Source organism: Rhinopithecus bieti, unplaced genomic scaffold (assembly GCF_001698545.2).
Source record: "Rhinopithecus bieti isolate Rb0 unplaced genomic scaffold, ASM169854v2 scaffold_33302, whole genome shotgun sequence".
In the NCBI taxonomy this organism is placed as follows: domain Eukaryota; kingdom Metazoa; phylum Chordata; class Mammalia; order Primates; family Cercopithecidae; genus Rhinopithecus; species Rhinopithecus bieti.
The window spans coordinates 978,638-996,883 of NW_016814366.1; the positions used below are offsets into that span (position 1 = coordinate 978,638).

Below are 18,246 nucleotides of genomic sequence, written 5' to 3' on the forward strand. Positions count from 1 at the left end.
AATGCTACAGATAGCACTGGTAGTACCCAAGACAACTTAATGTGGAAGGTAAGTACATGAATATACATCTTTCATTACAGAGCCATGTAGTTATTTTAATGGGCAGGAGATGCTAAATAAGATCTTTTGAATGGAGGAATGCATAAATATATGAATGAAAGCATACATGAAAGAATAAATAAATGCTGTCTAGCACCAAGGAGCAAAGATATATTCGTATTAGGGGAAACAAGTATGATTAAAAATAAGACCCCAGAGTCATGCTCAGTCTCTTTCCAGCCTTTTCATCATCTGGTACATTCAGACAGGTTTCAGAGAAGGATCCTATTTGTCCCATGATGATGATGGGCAAGGCCTACAGAGGGTGGGGAGTTATCTCATACTCCACCTGTAGATGAGGGGTCTTCTCAGGTAAGGCTCTTAAATCCTAGGCCTGAGTAAATTTTTTCAAATTTTATTTTAGACAGAGTCTCTCTCTGTTGCCTAGACTGGAGTGCAGTGGCACGATCACAGTTTACTGCACCCTCAACCTCCCAGGCCCAAGTGATCCTCCCACCTCAGCCTCTTCAGTGGCTGGGACTCCAGGTGCATGCCTCTATGCTTGGCCAATTTTAAAAAATGTTTGTTTGTTTGTTTGTTTTTTATAGTGGTGGGGTTTCACCGTGTTGCCCAGTCTGATCTTGAACTCCTCGGCTCAAGCGATTCCCCTGCCTCGGCCTTCCAAAATTCTGAGATTATAGGCTTGAGCCACCATGTCTGGCTCTGAGTAAAGATTAAGGGAAGCCGTGGTGCTATTGCAATATGGTACCAGGCAGCTTAACAAAGGGAGAAGGGAACCTCAGAGAACCCCAAAGAGCCACCATAAAGTGAGTGCTGGAGGAGCTGAACTTCAGTCAGCACAGGTGATGAACAGCCATAAGGTGCGCCGTGTTAGCAATTCCACCCTCTGCCCTGGGAGCAAGGTGTGTGGGGAAACCTGTAGCACTTTATGACCATCAGAATTAAGTCTTTTTCAAAAAGGTCATGGAGTACTCTTTGACCTGTGTATATAACAAGAGCCTTTCTCAAATCGGATAGAAATGAATTGGAGGAAACCACTGTTTACATGGCAGAGTGTGTCTCCTTCACACACGTCTTGTTTGAATTTAATCATGACATTGCAACACCAGGTGATTCCAAGCAATCTGCTAAGAGTCACCATTTCTAATGATTGCTTAGTCTATTCACAGCTAATCAAGAGGATGTTGCAAAACATGAGTCACACAGCCTCCGGCTTTCTAGAAAGCAAGGACTCTATATATACAGAGGGAGCTTCCTAGCTGAGATATTGAAGCAGCAGGAAGCTGAGAAGTCATCACTTACCTTGGGCTGAGAAAGAAGACAAGGGCCAGTATGCACAGCTTTCCTCCACTGCTGCTGCTGCTGTTCTGGGGTGTGGTGTCTCACGGCTTCCCAGCGACTCTAGAAACACAAGAGCAAGATGTGGACTTAGTCCAGGTAAATGCTACATTGCATCTGACAATAACGCAAATCTTTAGTTTGTATTTTTCTGCAGTAATATAATAGAGTTTTTTAAGGATGGATTTCCTATAAAGAGATATTTTTTTTTGCTAGAAACAGCACCCTCCCCCAAAAACGTATCTAGCCATGCATAGGCTCTCCTTTTCCATTTGGAGGTGAGAGGGAACTAAAGGAACAGCATCCAAACCTCTCTCCACAAATTGTAGACTTGTGACAGTATGCAAATCTTGCTCTATAAAAATTGCTCTACTATGAAGTTCTTACTTCACAGTAATTAATAGTAGGAACATTTCTACTCTGAAATTTCATTTCTCACCAAAAATAAGGATAAAAGCAATTGCAAAATCTAAACACAAGCTTTAAAAGCAGTTCTCTGTTCTGGCTAAAACTTAACGCCATCAATTTTTAGAATAATGAGAAAGATTTTCCATGCAGTGTTTCGACAATTTTCTTTTGTCAGAAATACCTGGAAAAATACTACAACCTGAAGAATGATGGGAGACAAGTTGAAAAGCAGAGAAACAGTGGCCCAGTGGTTGAAAAATTGAAGCAAATGCAGGAATTCTTTGGGCTGAAAGTGACTGGGAAACCAGATGCTGAAACCCTGAAGGTGATGAAGCAGCCTAGGTGTGGAGTGCCTGATGTGGCTCAGTTTGTCCTCACGGAGGGGAACCCTCGCTGGGAGCAAACACATCTGACCTACAGGTAGGCAGATGGAGGGCCAGAGTGAGAGAGCTATTTCCCACGATAGTGGTAAGAAGTCATGTCCAATGTGCCTCTATCTTGTTTCATTCTAAGGATTGAAAATTACACGCCAGATTTGCCAAGAGCAGATGTGGACCGTGCCATCGAGAAAGCCTTTCAACTCTGGAGTAATGTCACACCTCTGACATTCACCAAGGTCTCTGAGGGTCAAGCAGACATAATGATATCTTTTGTCAGGGGAGGTAAGTTCTTCTTGTAGAACCTTAACCTCACCTTGCCCTTAAATCTCGTAGCTGTGCAACCGGAATTGCTTGTTTAAGAGGAATGTTGATTTTATGGGCTCAAAAAGGGAAACTGCATCACTTTTCATGGAAGTCTATTGGCCTCTTAACAAAGCTAATGCTTGCCCTTCTGGCTTAGCTTACATAAGAACCACAAGGAAACTTCACTGAATTCTGTTTCTTTCAGATCATCGGGACAATTCTCCCTTTGATGGCCCTGGAGGAAATCTTGCTCATGCTTTTCAACCAGGCCCAGGTATTGGGGGGGATGCTCATTTTGATGAAGATGAAAGGTGGACCAACAATTTCAGAGGTAAGTCAATCAAATTTGCCTCTCTCACTTCTCCCCTCTCCCTTTCATGTTTCATTGTAATATTGGTTGATTTAGTTGAAAGAATCATTGGTAGAAGCATATATTTTTCTATTACCACTCAGAAAATCAGTGATATATTTAGAAAAGTGAAAGGTCTTTTCTGCTAGCTAACAACATCTTAGCAGTGACAACCAGGCTACTCTAAAATTTTTATTAAGAAAATGTTGAAAACTTTGATGTTTTACTTGTGGGCATCAACATTAAATCTTTTTAATTAGAAGAAAACAGCAACATTTAACAGTGGTCATAAACTTACATGGAAATTAAAGAAAATGAAGGCTTTTTGTATTTTCCAAAATTTCCAGCAGTCAACATTTATCAGTTTTGTAAATAAGAAATATATTAAATGTTAGGCTGGGCGCAGTGGCTCATGCCTGTAATCCCAGTGATTTGGGAAGCCGAGGCAGGAAGGTCACAAGGTCAGGAGTTCGAGACCAGTCTGACCAATATGGTAAAACCTCGTCTCTACTAAAAATATAAAAATTCGACAGGCATGGTGGCACACGCCTGTAATCTCAGCTACTCAGGAGGCTGAGGCAGGAGAATCACTTGAACTCAGGAGGCGGAGGTTGCAGTGAGCTGAGACTGTACCACTGCACTCTAGCCTGGGTGACAGAGCAAGAATCCATCTCAAAAAAAAAAAAAAGAAAAGAAAAGAAAAGAAAATATATAAAGTTAATAGAACTTTATTGCTTCTCTGCGAAATAATACATGTCATTTAATCATTGATAATATTGACTAATCCATAGTGGGCTTTCAGTCAGCTGAATTTGTCTTTTAATTGTATCAGTGTAATCATAGAGTTTAGATTTTAACCTGTCTCTTCATTGTTAATAAATGCGTGCCTTCTGCCTTCGGAAAAAAGATATACAGACATATATTTCAAAAAGTCACTGATAAAATAGGAGCATTCTTCCTTGTAGTTGTAAATTATTTATTAGTTAAATGCCTCAAAACTGAATACATTTCAAATAATTACAAATGGATGTATTGGCCTTTTTAGAGTACAATTTATATCGTGTTGCGGCTCATGAACTTGGTCATTCTCTTGGACTCTCTCATTCTACTGATATCGGGGCTTTGATGTACCCCAGCTACACCTTCAGTGGTGATGTTCAGCTAGCTCAGGATGACATTGATGGCATCCAAGCCATATATGGTGAGTATGGAGAAAAGCACTACCGACAAGGGCCTGGTGGTCTTTATACCTATTTCAAATAAAACAGTCATTAGCGATATCCTTGAAGAAGCTGTCTTCATTGTTTATGTAGTTTTCTAACGCTAGGCAAAACTAACTGCAGGTATTTTGTTTTCCTTAGGAGGTTCCCAAAATCCTGTCCAGCCCACCGGCCCACAAACCCCAAAAGTGTGTGACAGTAAGCTAACCTTTGATGCTATAACTACGATTCGGGGAGAAGTGATGTTCTTTAAAGACAGGTAAGATGTCAGTTCTACTTTGTGATCTGCATTTGTAATAATCACAACATTCACTACTATGGTTATTAATGATTATGCTTCACATGTTACTTATTTCACACTGATTTACATCTATAATTATATGGTAGCAACTGCATGCATTTGTACAACATAATGTACTTGTAACAACTTTGTTTTTCTACATGTAGATAGAAAACATTAGGTTATCTGATCCTCAGAAAATATAGTTAATTTAGAAAACCAGTGTGTATGATCTTGTTTTACAGATCAGCAAAGTAAGTCAGAGAGAAGGAAAGAGATCTTTTGGGGGCATAGAGCTCATTGGTAGCAGAGCAGTTATTGGTCTTCTGTCCGCTACTTCAGGTCTCTTTTCATTATGCGACGCTTTATGATGATAAGTATCATAGGACTTTCTTAGGAGAAAGTGGTCCTTTCCATAGCAACGTCTCGCTGATAAGATAATTAAAGGATTGCATAGCCATCCTTTAATTATCTCCCGTGCCAGCCTGGAAAAATGGCCCTCCCAAAGCCTGTTTTCTTGAAGGGTTTCTGTTGCCCCCTGGAGGCCCAGAGAAGAAGAGATGGGACAGAGCCAATGCTGGGAAAGTCCCCAAGAACTGATGTAATCCCTCCTGGGACAGATAGGGGTAACATGGAGCTTCCCTCTTCAGAGAAGAATCCCAGAACTTCCTCTGCAGCATGTGGACTCAAAAAGGTTGGGGTCATCTCACATGCAAGGAGGAGGCCTCATACCATAGTGATTCCTAAAGGATCAGGCAAAATAACACACTCTTTTGGTGTATTATTGCACACTGCATTTGGTGAATGATGTAGTCCACAGAATGATCAACACATAGAAATTCAGGGTAGTCTGAAAGGCTGGTTCTCTGCAGCCTTTCAAGTGCTGTGGCACTGTTTTACTACTCTGTAGTCACATCTCTCCTAGAATTCTGGGCACTGGCTCATAATTCTTTCTGCCCACTCTTTAGTTTTTAAGTGTAAAAGATAAGGCTGGAGGTAAACTATACAGGGTGTGGTTCAATGCTGGGACAAGTTAAGAAAACAGATGTGTTAAAGGAAACCTCTCAGTACAGCAGGACACATCTATCAAACCAAATAGTACTAGATGGAACGGGACCAATTTGAGAATTTGCCAAATTGAAAGGACACAGAGATCATTTAAATGTTGCCACGTCGGGGAGACATGAAATGCTAGAGATAGATATAGTAACTGATTTGCCTAAGGCATCACAGCCAGGCAGAGGTAGGATGGGACCTAGAAGTCAGGTTTCTGACAGCCAAAGCCATAGGTTTCCCTGTGGCCTGGAATCTGGAGCTCTTCTGTGTCAGCCCACATGACAGTCCATGCTGTGCTGTTACCCTAGTCCCTATAAACTCTATAATCCACTTTGTGTAAGTACTACTAACCAAGGGACAACAAAGGGAGTGGCTGCCAGACCTCAGTTTAAAAATCAACCTTAGCCTCTCACCAGCTGGGTGGCCTTAGACACCTCCCTTATCTCCCTGACCTCAATTTCTCATCCTCAAATACTCTTTTGTAGTGTCCTTGTGATAAGCTCTGATGTAAGGACTGGGCCTGGTGTGTTGTAAGTCATCACTAAATATAGCATATTAGAGTCATGGTCCAGCTGGTAATGTGCACAGCCGATCCCTAATGGCTCACCAAAGCTGACTGTTAAATTTTGAAGAATTTTGCATGTTAACTGTGAACCATAGCCATTATTAAAAATTAAATTATAGGCCAGGTGCAGTGGATCACAATTGTAATCGCAGCACTTTGGGAGGCCAAGGTGAGGGAATCATTTGAGGTCAGGAGTTCAAGACCAGCCTGGCCAACACGGTGAAACCCTGTCTCTACTAAAAGTACAAAAATTAGCTGGGCGTGTTGGCCTGCACCTGTAATCCCAACTACTCAGGAGGCTGAGGCAGGAGAATCCTTGAACCTGGGAGGCAGAGGTTGCAGTGAGCCAAGATTATACCACTGCACTCCAGCCTGGGCGACAGAGTGAGACTCTGTCTCAAAAAAGTAAATAAATAAAAAATAAATAGATAAAACTTAAATTATATAAACAAAATTAAATTACATTAAAAGATAATAAAAATAATTAAAACTCATCTCTTTGTCATAATTTTACTGCATTTTTCTACTTGTTTATGTTCTTAAAGTTACTTATGCCTATTTTATTTGTATGCTGTACAACGGTGCTCCACTGAGACTCGTGAAATTCATCATAATGGGAGTATTTCAACCTAGTGAGATCAGCAAATGCTATAAACCAACCCTCCTCTGGGGAGCTGAATGTTAAACATTTACCAGCACACCTCTAGTGCCAGCAACAAGAAGGAGCTGGAGCTGGATGTCTGCCAGAGATTACCAGAAATTAGATGGAAATGTTTCTTTCTTTTTTTCTAATCAGATTCTACATGCGCACAAATCCCTTCTACCCGGAAGTTGAGCTCAATTTCATTTCTGTTTTCTGGCCACAACTGCCAAATGGGCTTCAAGCTGCTTACGAATTTGCCGACAGAGATGAAGTCCGATTTTTCAAAGGTAATCCTTCTAATTATTTTTCACTGTTTTAATAAATCAATTCAGATAGAATCTGAATTTTAACAAGTTTCGTGGGCAATTCATATGCACATCAAATTATGAGAAGTTCTGAATACTGTGAATTGATTGGGAGAAACTTCTTCCATTCTGTCAGAATGAAATACAATCCAATGATCAGCTCCTGGACTTTGAAGACACTGTGTCATGCACAAGTATTTTTACAAACATGTGTTTAGCATAGTACAATGAGTAAGACATTTGACTCAGCCATACACTCAAGGCAAAGAATTAAATGCAGGTCAGGTGGGCCAAACGCTTTGAAACAGAATTTCTAGCCTTTAAATTATGAAATTAAAGGGATGTTAGAGACAGAAAGTTTCACATTCCTTTTTCATGAGGGGTAAATAGCACGTGTGTACAATAAGAGAAATCTTGGCTTTAGTATATGAGACCAGCTTTATGTGATGAGGGGCTTACTGAGTATAAACACGGAAACTGGACACAGCATTAATTCAAGTATTTGGAACTGTCTTCTAGTCAAATGCAGTGATTTGAATCCCAGGATTGCAAATTCTTACAGGTTGTGAGTCACTACAGCACTCTGCCCTTTATTATACAAATTGTTTGAACTTCCACAGTCCATGAGCAAATCTGAGATAGGGTCCCAGCATCAGTATTTTCAAAAATCTCCCTAGATGATTCTAATCTGCAGCCAGGGCACTGCACTAGCATGTGAAACTAAGAACTTACCTAGAAATTAACTTACTGCCTAGTGAAGTCTTAGGCAAGTGTTTTCATCAGTGTTTCTTGATTGGCAGGGAATAAGTACTGGGCTGTTCAGGGGCAGAATGTGCTACGCGGATACCCCAAGGACATCTATAGCTCCTTTGGCTTCCCTAGAACTGTGAAGCATATCGATGCTGCTCTTTCTGAGGAAAACACTGGAAAAACCTACTTCTTTGTTGCTAATAAATACTGGAGGTAAGTTTAAGTGCAGAGAATGTTAGGGCCTCAGTTCTTTCTACATAGAAAGTTCTAGAACACCCCATTTCAAAGTGAGTCTCAAACTGCCTTGACCAGCATCCTTTTCTGCAAATGGCTGGTGCCAATCTATCATCTATTTAGTCTGTTGACCAATAGTCATCACACAATGCCTGTACTGGGAATCCAGAGAATGTAGGGGGATGAATTTTAAAAGGATGTAGAATTGAGGGCATTCATCTTAACAGAGCTACTTTGGCCAAAAGTTACTTATCTTCCATAGTATGTTACCTCAGTACGACATAGCATAGAACCTACTGGAGAATTCGATGTTGGATTTCAGAGGGGCCTTAAAGGCCTTTTAGTTCACCCAACATTCCACCTTACCCCATCTACTCCCCATTTCACAAATGATCTATAAAATGAAATATTCTGGTTAAATTCCTCATGGTGTATTTTCTGTAATGATTTTGAGAATGTACATGTTTAGCAAAAGGTCTGACATTCTTAACTCTTTTCTGACCAGGTATGATGAATATAAACGATCTATGGACCCAGGTTATCCCAAAATGATAGCACATGACTTTCCTGGAATTGGCAACAAAGTTGATGCAGTTTTCATGAAAGATGGTAAGCAAATATGCATGTATTTCCTCCATTTCATTGCCATAGCAATAGCTTCATTATTGTTAGTTAGAACAACAAATGCCAAAAATATCTGCGCTCACAAATGAATTGGTTTCTCAAGAATTCAAGTTAAACCTAGAAACTACTCGCATAATGTAGTAAGTCTCTTTTGTTTTGTTTCTAGGATTTTTCTATTTCTTTCATGGAACAAGGCAATACAAATTTGATCCTAAAACGAAGAGAATTTTGACTCTCCAGAAAGCTAATAGCTGGTTCAACTGCAGAAAAAATTGAACATTACTAATTTGAATGGAAAATACATTATGTGAGTCCAAAGGAGGTGTTTTCCTGAAGAACTGTCTATTTTCAGTCATTTTAACCTCTAGAATCACTGATACACAGAATATAATCTTATTTATACCTCATTTTGCATATTTTTTTTACAATTTAGAATGTAGCCCTTTTTGTACTGATATAATTTAGTTCCACAAATGGTGGGTACGAAAAGTCAAGTTCATGGCTTATGGATTCATATAGGCCAGAGTTGCAAAGATCTTTTCCAGAGTATACAATTCTGACCTTGATCCCAGAGAGCAGCTTCAGTGACAAACATATCTTTTCAAGATAGAAAGAGACAGGAGACATGAGTCTTCACTGGAGGAAAAGCAGCTCAAGAACACATATGCAGTCACTAGTGTCACCCTGGATAGGCAAGGGATAACTCTTCTTACACAAAATAAAGAGTTTTATGTTTGAAATAAAGTCAACCTTGTTTCTAATGTTTTATATACTTTCTATATTTATTAGTTATTTTCTGATGACACAGTCACACTTACAAAGACTGCTTTTCAAATTTGAAATGGGAAGTAGACAATATAAAAAAAATTCATGTGGGAAATTAGGATATACAAAAAACTCAAATATTCTCTACTCACATGGAATTTATACTATATAAACTGGGGTGAGGGAGGGGAATCCATTTCCCTTGCCCCACATATGGATTCCAAAAGCAGTTTTAGATAAAATCAGTGACATCATGGTAGAGCATTCTAGGCGTATGTCATTTTCTCTCTTCTGAACATATAGGAGGGTTCCATTTTCCCACAGCCCAACTCCTTGCAGAGTTGGGTGGTGGGCAGTGGGGCATCTGACTACTTCTAACCAGTGGGTTGAGTGAAGAAGTGAAAAATATCATTTTCAGACTGGAACATTTAATTGCTGGTGGAAATTTCTCTAGTAGTTTACTCCTTCTGTCCTTCTGTGGTGGTTGTAGAAGTATATCACGAGAGAGTTGCCACAAGACAGAACAAGCTGAATTGCTGGAAATAACTGCTTTAAATAGTTACACAAACCTCAGTAGACTTTGCTTAAGTAGGAAATCAAATTTTAGGCTGGCCATGGTGGTTCACACCTATAATCCTAGCATTTTGGGTGGCTGAAACAGGAGGATTGCTTGAGCCTAGAGTTTGAGACCAGCCTGGGCAACATAGTAAGGCTCCACCTCTACAAAAGAAATTTTGAAAATAGCTGGGTATAGTGGTACACACCTGTAGTCCCAGCTACTCAGAGGAGTCATAATCCCACCACTTTATTAGTCCATTCTCACGTTGCTATACAGAATTACCTCAGACTGGGTAATTTATAAAGAAAAGAAGTTTAATTGGCTCATGGTTTCACACGCTGTACAGGGAGCATGGCTGGGGAGGCCTCAGGAAACATAATCATGACAGAAGGTGAAAGAGAAGCCTGCATGTCCTACGTGGCTGGAGCAAGAGGAAGACAGAGAGCAGGGGGAAGTGCTACACACTTTCAAACAACCAGATCTTGTGAGAACTCACTCACTATCACAAGAACAGCAAAGGGGAAATCCACTCCCGTGATTCAATTACCTCCCACCAGGTCCCTCCTCCAACACTGAGGAATTACCATTCCGCACAAGATTTGCATAGGACACAGAGACAAACCATATCACCACTGCACTCCAGCCTGGTCTACAGAGTGAGATTCTGTCTCTAAACATACATACAACTTTTGTTTGCTAATATAACATTATCATGTTATATTAATAGTATTATTTGCTAAGTATAATATAAAATATAAGATTTTATATTTGGTTAATGCTGCATAATATAGTTTGTCAAGATAATCACTAGTTTATGATGACTAATTTGGGAAGAAAGTTTATGCAGACAGGAGTCTTGCAAGTAGCTTTACATAGGCAGAAGCAAGCTCTGCAAAGGTAGAAGTAGTACCTCCCTCTTGCCAGAGGAGCAGAAACTACGCTTGCATGGAGAATTGATAAAGACCTCATTTGAGACAAAAACCTCACAAGATAATGCTTGCCCTCCTCCCAAATTGCTCTTCCCTCTGCTCATTATTTTCAGCAAATGACTAAGATCAGGTCTCAGCATAGCTCAGATCCTAGTCATGGTAGGAAATAGGCTACTAACCAAAAGACTTATTGGACCCGGGCATTAAGTATCATCAGAAATCAAGGAAACACATATGGGAGTAAATCTGAAAGGCATTGGATTAAGTTGGGGGATGTAAGGCTGGAGAGGGAAGAATTTATTGACATAGATACACACATTCTTGACTTGGGAATCAATTTTCTAGACAGGAAACCAGGAGCTTGTCTAATACTCTGCTGACATGGATTCTCAAATCTTGGACACAATGATGTCCTATGGTATATGTGGTGGAGATGCCAGAATTTCTGTGGCATGATTTTGAGGAAGAAGGCAGAAGGCACAGAGAGATTTGAACCTTAAAATGAATCTATTACATGAGAGTGAAGAACCCACCAGCATACTCTGTTGCCTGGGAAGGCCCAGAGGGCACGCCTTTCATTGGCTTTCATCGAAGCCATAAGGACCACACTAGTGAGGGTACACACTGGTGTCTGAGAGATATCTGGTGGTAGCTGTTCTCTGTGGGGTGGGTTAAGAGTATGAGGTGTTTCTGGGGAATTGGCCTCTCTAGTATCATTAAAGATGATGGGATAGTAGAATGGAAAAAGTGCATACATACAGATGTATACGTATATACATGTACATACATACACATCCATATACATATACATATATACATATGTATGTATATATGCATACATAAATATCTCCATTTATATACATACATATACTATATATACCTATACATATGTATATACAAATCATACTTGTCATATCATATGTATGTACAAATAATACAAAACATGCCTAATATGTATAGGTATCATATGTATACATAAATCATACAAAACATACATACATATATGTGTATATGTGTATGTGTGTGTGTATATATATGTATGTATATATATGGAGAGAGAAATCCTCCTTCAGGGGGATCTAGTCTCTCTCTCTCACACACATATACATACACACACACATATCTTAGTAACTGTGATGCCACTATATACCAAGGATCACATATATCTTTTAAATTATCCTCATAAAGGGACATAAGGCCATCCACCAGGGTAACAGTGCACTGGGGAAGAACAGTACTCAGATTTTGCAAGGACAGTTGGATACCAGATCTGAACTGACCTGGTATCACAGGTCCCAAAATGGTATAATGGCCTTCCAGTTTAGAAAGGAGGCATATGAGGGAAAGTGATAAATAGAGTTCTGACTCAAGGTCATCTCACAGTGGGCCCAATGGGCCCACAGACCACCTTGTGGTCGTTCCCTGACGTCTGGAATAAGATCTTTATGGTAGGAAGCACCAATTAGAAGCCCCTGAAACTGCTCCTCCTGAACTCTGGCCAAAATAGTAAACCAAAAGCAGCAAAAAACCAATGTCACATCCTGGGAGGATTGCACGGACTGGTTACACCATCAGAGATTTAAAAGCAACAAGGAGGGTAATCCTCTCACAGCCTCATTCAATTAATCATTGGAGCCCTTGCATAAACCAAATACATCATGATGGTGGACTTACCTAGTGGGTGAGTCTTACCCACTAGGTGAGGACTTACCTAGTCACCTGGCAGGTGACTACTATTTCAGACAGTATTTATTTACTAGAGCAAATTAACACAGCCTCAGAAACATGATACAGAGTGATTCAAGAGGAGTGTTTAGAGATTTCCCCTATTGTCTTTCTAGTGCAGAAATGCACTAGAAAGTAGGGGTTTGGCTTGTTTGGGTTTTGTTTGGCTCTAGCCTTCCAGTTTGAATCCTTTTGGAGAATTTAACCCCAAACACCACTCTAAGGGGAAGTTGTAGCTTTTTTCCAGACGTATCCCATGTGTCTTAAGGAGGAAGTGTTCTGGCCAATGAATTGCAGTGCAAAGTTGCAAGATCTGCTCTGCCACTCAACTCTTTGTGATCTTGACCATTCTGAATCTTCATTTCCTTTCTGTGGTAAAGGGAAAATAATACTAACTTCCAGGGTTGTGGTAAAGATAGAAGAGGTTAGATCACCTAGCACAGTGCCTGTCATGTTGAAAATATTCAACAAATGATAATTTCCCTTTTCCTTTGCATATTCCCCTAAAGCCAGAAATTTTCTTCAATGCTTCTTTCCTCCCCAACGAGGCTCTTCCCACCAGAAAAGTCCACTGCACCAAGGAATCAACAGAGCAATTAACCTAACACATTGTTACTATGTTTCCTACACATTGGAAATACAGTAACTACATTCATATAGCATTATTTTATGTGTTTAGGTATTGTTAAAATAATAATGGCCATTATAGGACACAATATAAAATTATGTTTTCTAATCTTCACAACACTGAAGTCATGAATCTGAGGTCTGTCTAACCCCTACTTTGATATTTTGCCTCCTTTGATTGATAGTATTTTCTATAGCAAGCATAAGTAACCTGCAATATTTGGCTAAACTATCAGAATAGAGAAAAAATGAACAAAAATCGAACAATAAACTGTGTTCCCATTGTGAAGCAGTCAAATTGGAACTAAAAGCGTGGGCAAGAGGTGAACTTTTCACTTGTTATGAGTCTGTGTAAAAACCAGTAGTTTCCAACAAAAGAAGTTGCAAAACACGGAAGTCAGTGTCACGTTGGGTCATGTTGACCCAACATTATATGTGTATGTGTACAACCTTAAAATCAGAGGTATTTGGGTGTTGAAAATTAATAGCTAACCAGTTTTCCCAAGAATTGGATAAACTGGAAGTGAAAAGCCATTACGCATTTCTCAGTCAGTTACTGAAATTGCAATGGATTGTAGACCTGCATTCTGCCTGGATCACATCCGTGCAGCACAGACCAAGAGGAGCTGCAAGTGACAGAACAGGTAAACATAGATCAAATGAAGTAGCTGTATTAGCAGGATGATCAGAGAGTTGGGAGAAAGAAGAGAAGCTAAGGAGATAAATTGAAGGCATGTTCAGGGGTAAGTTCAAGAATGAGAGATAAAGTGTCAAGACATAAAAGAAAAAAAGTCGGGGAAGAGCCAAGGTCCAAGCCAAGAGATTGTTTTAAAACTTTTATTATTACTATTATTTTAAACATATTTGGGAGGTACAAGTGCAGTTTTGTTACAGGGATATTTTGCATAGTGGTGAAGTCTGAGCTTTTAGTGCAACCATCACTGGAATAGAAGACATTGTGCCCCCATTAGATAATTTCTCATTCCTCTTTTCCCTCCCACACTCCCACCCTCCCAAGTGTCCAGTGTGTATTATTCCACACAGTATATCCATGTGTACACGTCATTTAGCTCCCACTTGTGAATCAGAACATGTGGTATTTGACTTTCTGTTTCTAAATTATTTCACATAAATAATGGCCTTCACTTCCATCCATGTTACTGCTAAAGACATTATGTCATTCTTTTTTATGGCTGCATAGTATTCCAAACAGCATGTGAATTTCTCAAAGACCAAAAAAATAGAACTACCATTCAACCCAGCAATCCCACTATTGTGGGATATCTACCCAAAGGAAAATAAACCATTATGTTGAAAGACACCTGCACTCATGTTTATCACAGCACTATTCACAATAGCAAAGATATGGAATGAAGTCAAGAGGTTTCTGATAAACGTCCAAGTTGTAGTCTTGAAAGTTTTTTCTGGCAGTTCTGAATAATCTCTTCCCACTTGTTAGCTCTTGATCATGAGCTTGTTATTCAATTTTTCTAATCTCAACTTTGTTGGGTTGTTCTGAAGTTCAAAAATAACTCACATTTAAGAACTGGCATACAGTGGAAGCTCAATACTAGGGGTTTCACCTTTCTTTAAGTATGAGCTGTGTATGCTTCCTTGCCCGACCCTATACATACTTCAGTAGGTTTAACAAGTAATTAATTATTTAAAGACAAACATAGGACTCACTTGCTCCAGGTCATTAATTTCTTCCAAGTGTCATGGTTTAATGCAGGACAAGTTTACATACTGACCTCGTTTCTGTGAGGCATGTGCTACCCTATAGGCTTCCAATTATAGTTGTAGCTAGTACTACAATGTAAACTTTGATTGTGTTATTACCACATAATAAAATCCATTAACAGGATGTGTCAACACTAATAAAGTTATGACTCAAGCGAAAATGGGCATCTCACAACTTGTCAAATTAGTGCCTAGGGGCATTGTCATAGATTTGTTGGGCCAACAAGCTTTGTCTATTAAAGGTGTTGGAGTGAAATAAAAAGAGATTTGTTCCCCAGCATAAAGTATACATATTAACCCTGTGAGTGTGGTTACATCCACCCCATTTTATAGATGACAAAATAATGGCCTGAATTAATTATACACAGTCATGTGTGACTTAACAATGGGGGCGCATTCTAAGAAACAGTTCCTTAGGCAATTTCTCCATTGTGCAAACTCCATGGATTAAACTTACACAAACCTCTATGGTACAGCCTACTACATGCCTAGATTATATGGTATAGCCTTTTAAAAATTTTTTGGGGAAAGTGATCCTTCCATCTCAGCCTTTCAAGTAGCTGAGAGTTAGAGATGTCAGCCACCATGCCCAGCAAGCCTCTTACTCCTAGGCTACAAACCTATACAGCATGAAATTCAACTGAATACTGGAGGCAATTTTAACATAATAATAAGTGTTAGTGTATCTACACATATTTTAACATATATAAATACAATAAAAAGATGGTATTAAAGATAAAAAATGGTACAACTATATAGGGCACTAACCGTGAATGAAGCTTGCCAAACTGGAAGTTGCTCTGAGTGAGTCAGTGAATGAGTGGTGAGTGAATCTGTACACTATGTAGACTTTATGAACATTGTATACCTAGACTACACTAAATTTATAAAAATATTTTTCTTTCTTCAATATAAATTAACCTTAGCTTACTGTAACATTTTACTTTATAAACTTTTAATTTTAACAAACTTTTGACTCTTTTGTAATAACACTTATGTTAAAACACAAACATTTCAGAGGTGCAAAAATATTTTTTCTTGATATCCTCATTCTATAAGCTTTTTACTATCTTTAATTTTTTTTTTATTTTTTAAACTGTTTTGTTAAGAGTGAAGACACAAAACACACATTAGCCCTGGCCTACACAGGATCAGGATCATCAATATCCCTGTTTCCCACCTTCACATCATGTTCCACTAGAAGGTCTTTCAGGGCAATAACACTGACGCAGCTGTCATCTCCTATGGTAACAATGTGTGTATAGGGCACTAACCATGGAATACCTTCTGAAGGACCTGCCTGAAGCTGTTTTACAGGTAACTTTAAAAAAAAAAAAAAAGATGTACATTCTAAAATAAATGACAAAATGTATAGTAAATGCATAAACAGTCATTTATTACTATTATCAAGAATTACATACTGTACACAATTGCATGTGCTAGACTTTTATATGGCAGCACAGTAGGCTTGTTTATACCAGCATCATCACAAACTCATGGGTAATGCATTGTACTCTGACATTATGATGGCTACAATGACAATAGCTGATGAGTGCTTATCAGCTCTGTATTAGTTTGTTCTTGCATTTCTATCAAAAATACCTGAGACTGGGTAACTTATAAAGAAAAGAGGTTTAATTGGCTCATGGTTCTGCAGGCTGTATAGGAACCATGGTGGCACCTGCTTCTGGGGGGCCTCAGGAACCTTACAATCATGGTGGAAGGCGAAAGAGGAGCCTGCACTTTACATGGCCAGAGCAGGAGGAAGAAAGAAAGGGGGGAGGTGCTACACACTTTTAAACAACCAGATCTCATGATAACTCAGTCACTCACTATCACAAGAACAGAACCGAAGGGATGGTGCTAAATGGGCATGAGAAATCCGCCCCCATGATCCAATCACCTCCCACCAGGCTTCACCTCCAACACTGGGGATGACAATTCGACATGAGATTTGGGCAGGGACACAGATCCAAACCATATCAAGCTCCATTATAATCATATGGGACCACCATCATACATGTGGTCCATTGTTGACTGAAACATTATGCAGTGCCTGACTGTTCTTGCTCAATGTCCGGCTGACTTCATTTGAGTCTGGTTATCAGTCCTTCTCCCTCTGATATTCAAGCCGATGTGCCCACACTGTAGAGCAAACTCTTTGGCAACAGTAAGCTACAAGTTGACTTGGCTGGCTCAGTGTATATCCCAGTTTCTCCCCAACTCTGGCTTGGAAGTCTCAGAGCCTCTTGGTTCCTGGAAGTCCCACCTGTCCAGGTTACCCTAAGTAGGGTGTGGATGGTGGGTGATACTGAAAAGACCATTCCTGCACACTTATTATTTTAATCTCTCATCACTTTGCAATTATATACTTCAGACATGGTAGAATTAATTTATCTTTAGCAAGAGAAAAACATAGTTCTTTACTACAAGAATTTCAGGGTTCTTTATACTAACAGGTTAATTTGACAAAACAGTTATTGCAGACTTACTGTGTTACTGTGTAAAAAGCATTTTATTTGACTGAGAAAACAAGAAAGAAAATACTATTTGTGGGTAGGGGTAGATCGTTATACATGTGAAAGAAATGGAGGATTTGAAATCTTTTCCCATTACAGGTCTCAATCCACCTCCTCCTTTGTACCTTAAGAGGAGAAAGAAAGGATGAAAAGAATTTTTTAAAGCAAAGAAGAGGAGGAAGGTAGAAGGACCATTGTGGACTAACATGCAGTTTAAGTTTTTCCATTTAACAAGTTTTATGGAGCAGTTACTTTGAACACAATTATACACTGGGAAATGGAGAATGAGTGAACACCAAAGGTTCACTCTTTGCATTCTTTTCTCTATATGTTCCATGTCCTTCTCACAATACCCCTACTCCATGGCCAATAAATCCATCTGAAAATCAGTAATAGCTGTTGTAAACAAAGACTCAGTAAGTGAAATATTTGTTGTAATATCTTTGTAGATAGTAATTCCCACAGTTAGACCACAACTATATTTGGAATTTGTTTCCATTGACCTACTTAATTCTTACCTGCTTATATTTAAGTTTAAAACATAGTCTTATTAAAAGAAAATTGCACTGATTTTAAAATGTCTAAACATATGGCATTTTACCAACCTTGCCAGTTCTCTTTAGGTAAATACACAGATATGAATTATTAGTCAATTCTTTCTTGTCTTTACAAACACAGAAATCATTTCCTGGGGATTAATCATTCTTTCAAGTTTAGAAGGTTGAAGGAAAATACCAAAGTAGGCTGTATCACCATTACATTAAAAGTTTGTGAACATTCAGACTTAAAAAATATATGCATGAATCATGCTGTTTGTGATCTAAGCATTGTCTCTGTATAAAAGAAAGGCCACTAGCGGGTAGAGCT

The 18,246-nt window shown here is 39.1% G+C and overlaps 1 protein-coding gene across 1 annotated transcript; it reads left to right on the top strand.

Annotated features, from left to right (window-relative positions):
* MMP1 (matrix metallopeptidase 1) lies at positions 1 to 9,285 on the top strand. Its single transcript, XM_017850099.1, has 11 exons — positions 1 to 48; positions 1,230 to 1,497; positions 1,982 to 2,226; positions 2,320 to 2,468; positions 2,695 to 2,820; positions 3,884 to 4,039; positions 4,200 to 4,317; positions 6,756 to 6,889; positions 7,708 to 7,870; positions 8,397 to 8,500; positions 8,682 to 9,285. The coding sequence occupies exons 2-11, from the start codon at positions 1,393 to 1,395 to the stop codon at positions 8,789 to 8,791; spliced, it is 1,410 nt and encodes a 469-aa protein (XP_017705588.1). The 5' UTR covers positions 1 to 48; positions 1,230 to 1,392; the 3' UTR covers positions 8,792 to 9,285.
* The last annotated feature ends 8,961 nt before the right edge of the window (positions 9,286 to 18,246 follow it).

Coding starts and splice junctions, on each gene's coding strand:
- MMP1 (XM_017850099.1), top strand. CDS start 1,393: ATGCACAGCTTTCCTCCACTGCTGCTGCTGCTGTTCTGGGGTGTGGTG. Junction 2,469..2,694: donor GATATCTTTTGTCAGGGGAG/GTAAGTTCTTCT, acceptor TGTTTCTTTCAG/ATCATCGGGACAATTCTCCC. Junction 8,501..8,681: donor TGCAGTTTTCATGAAAGATG/GTAAGCAAATAT, acceptor TTTTGTTTCTAG/GATTTTTCTATTTCTTTCAT.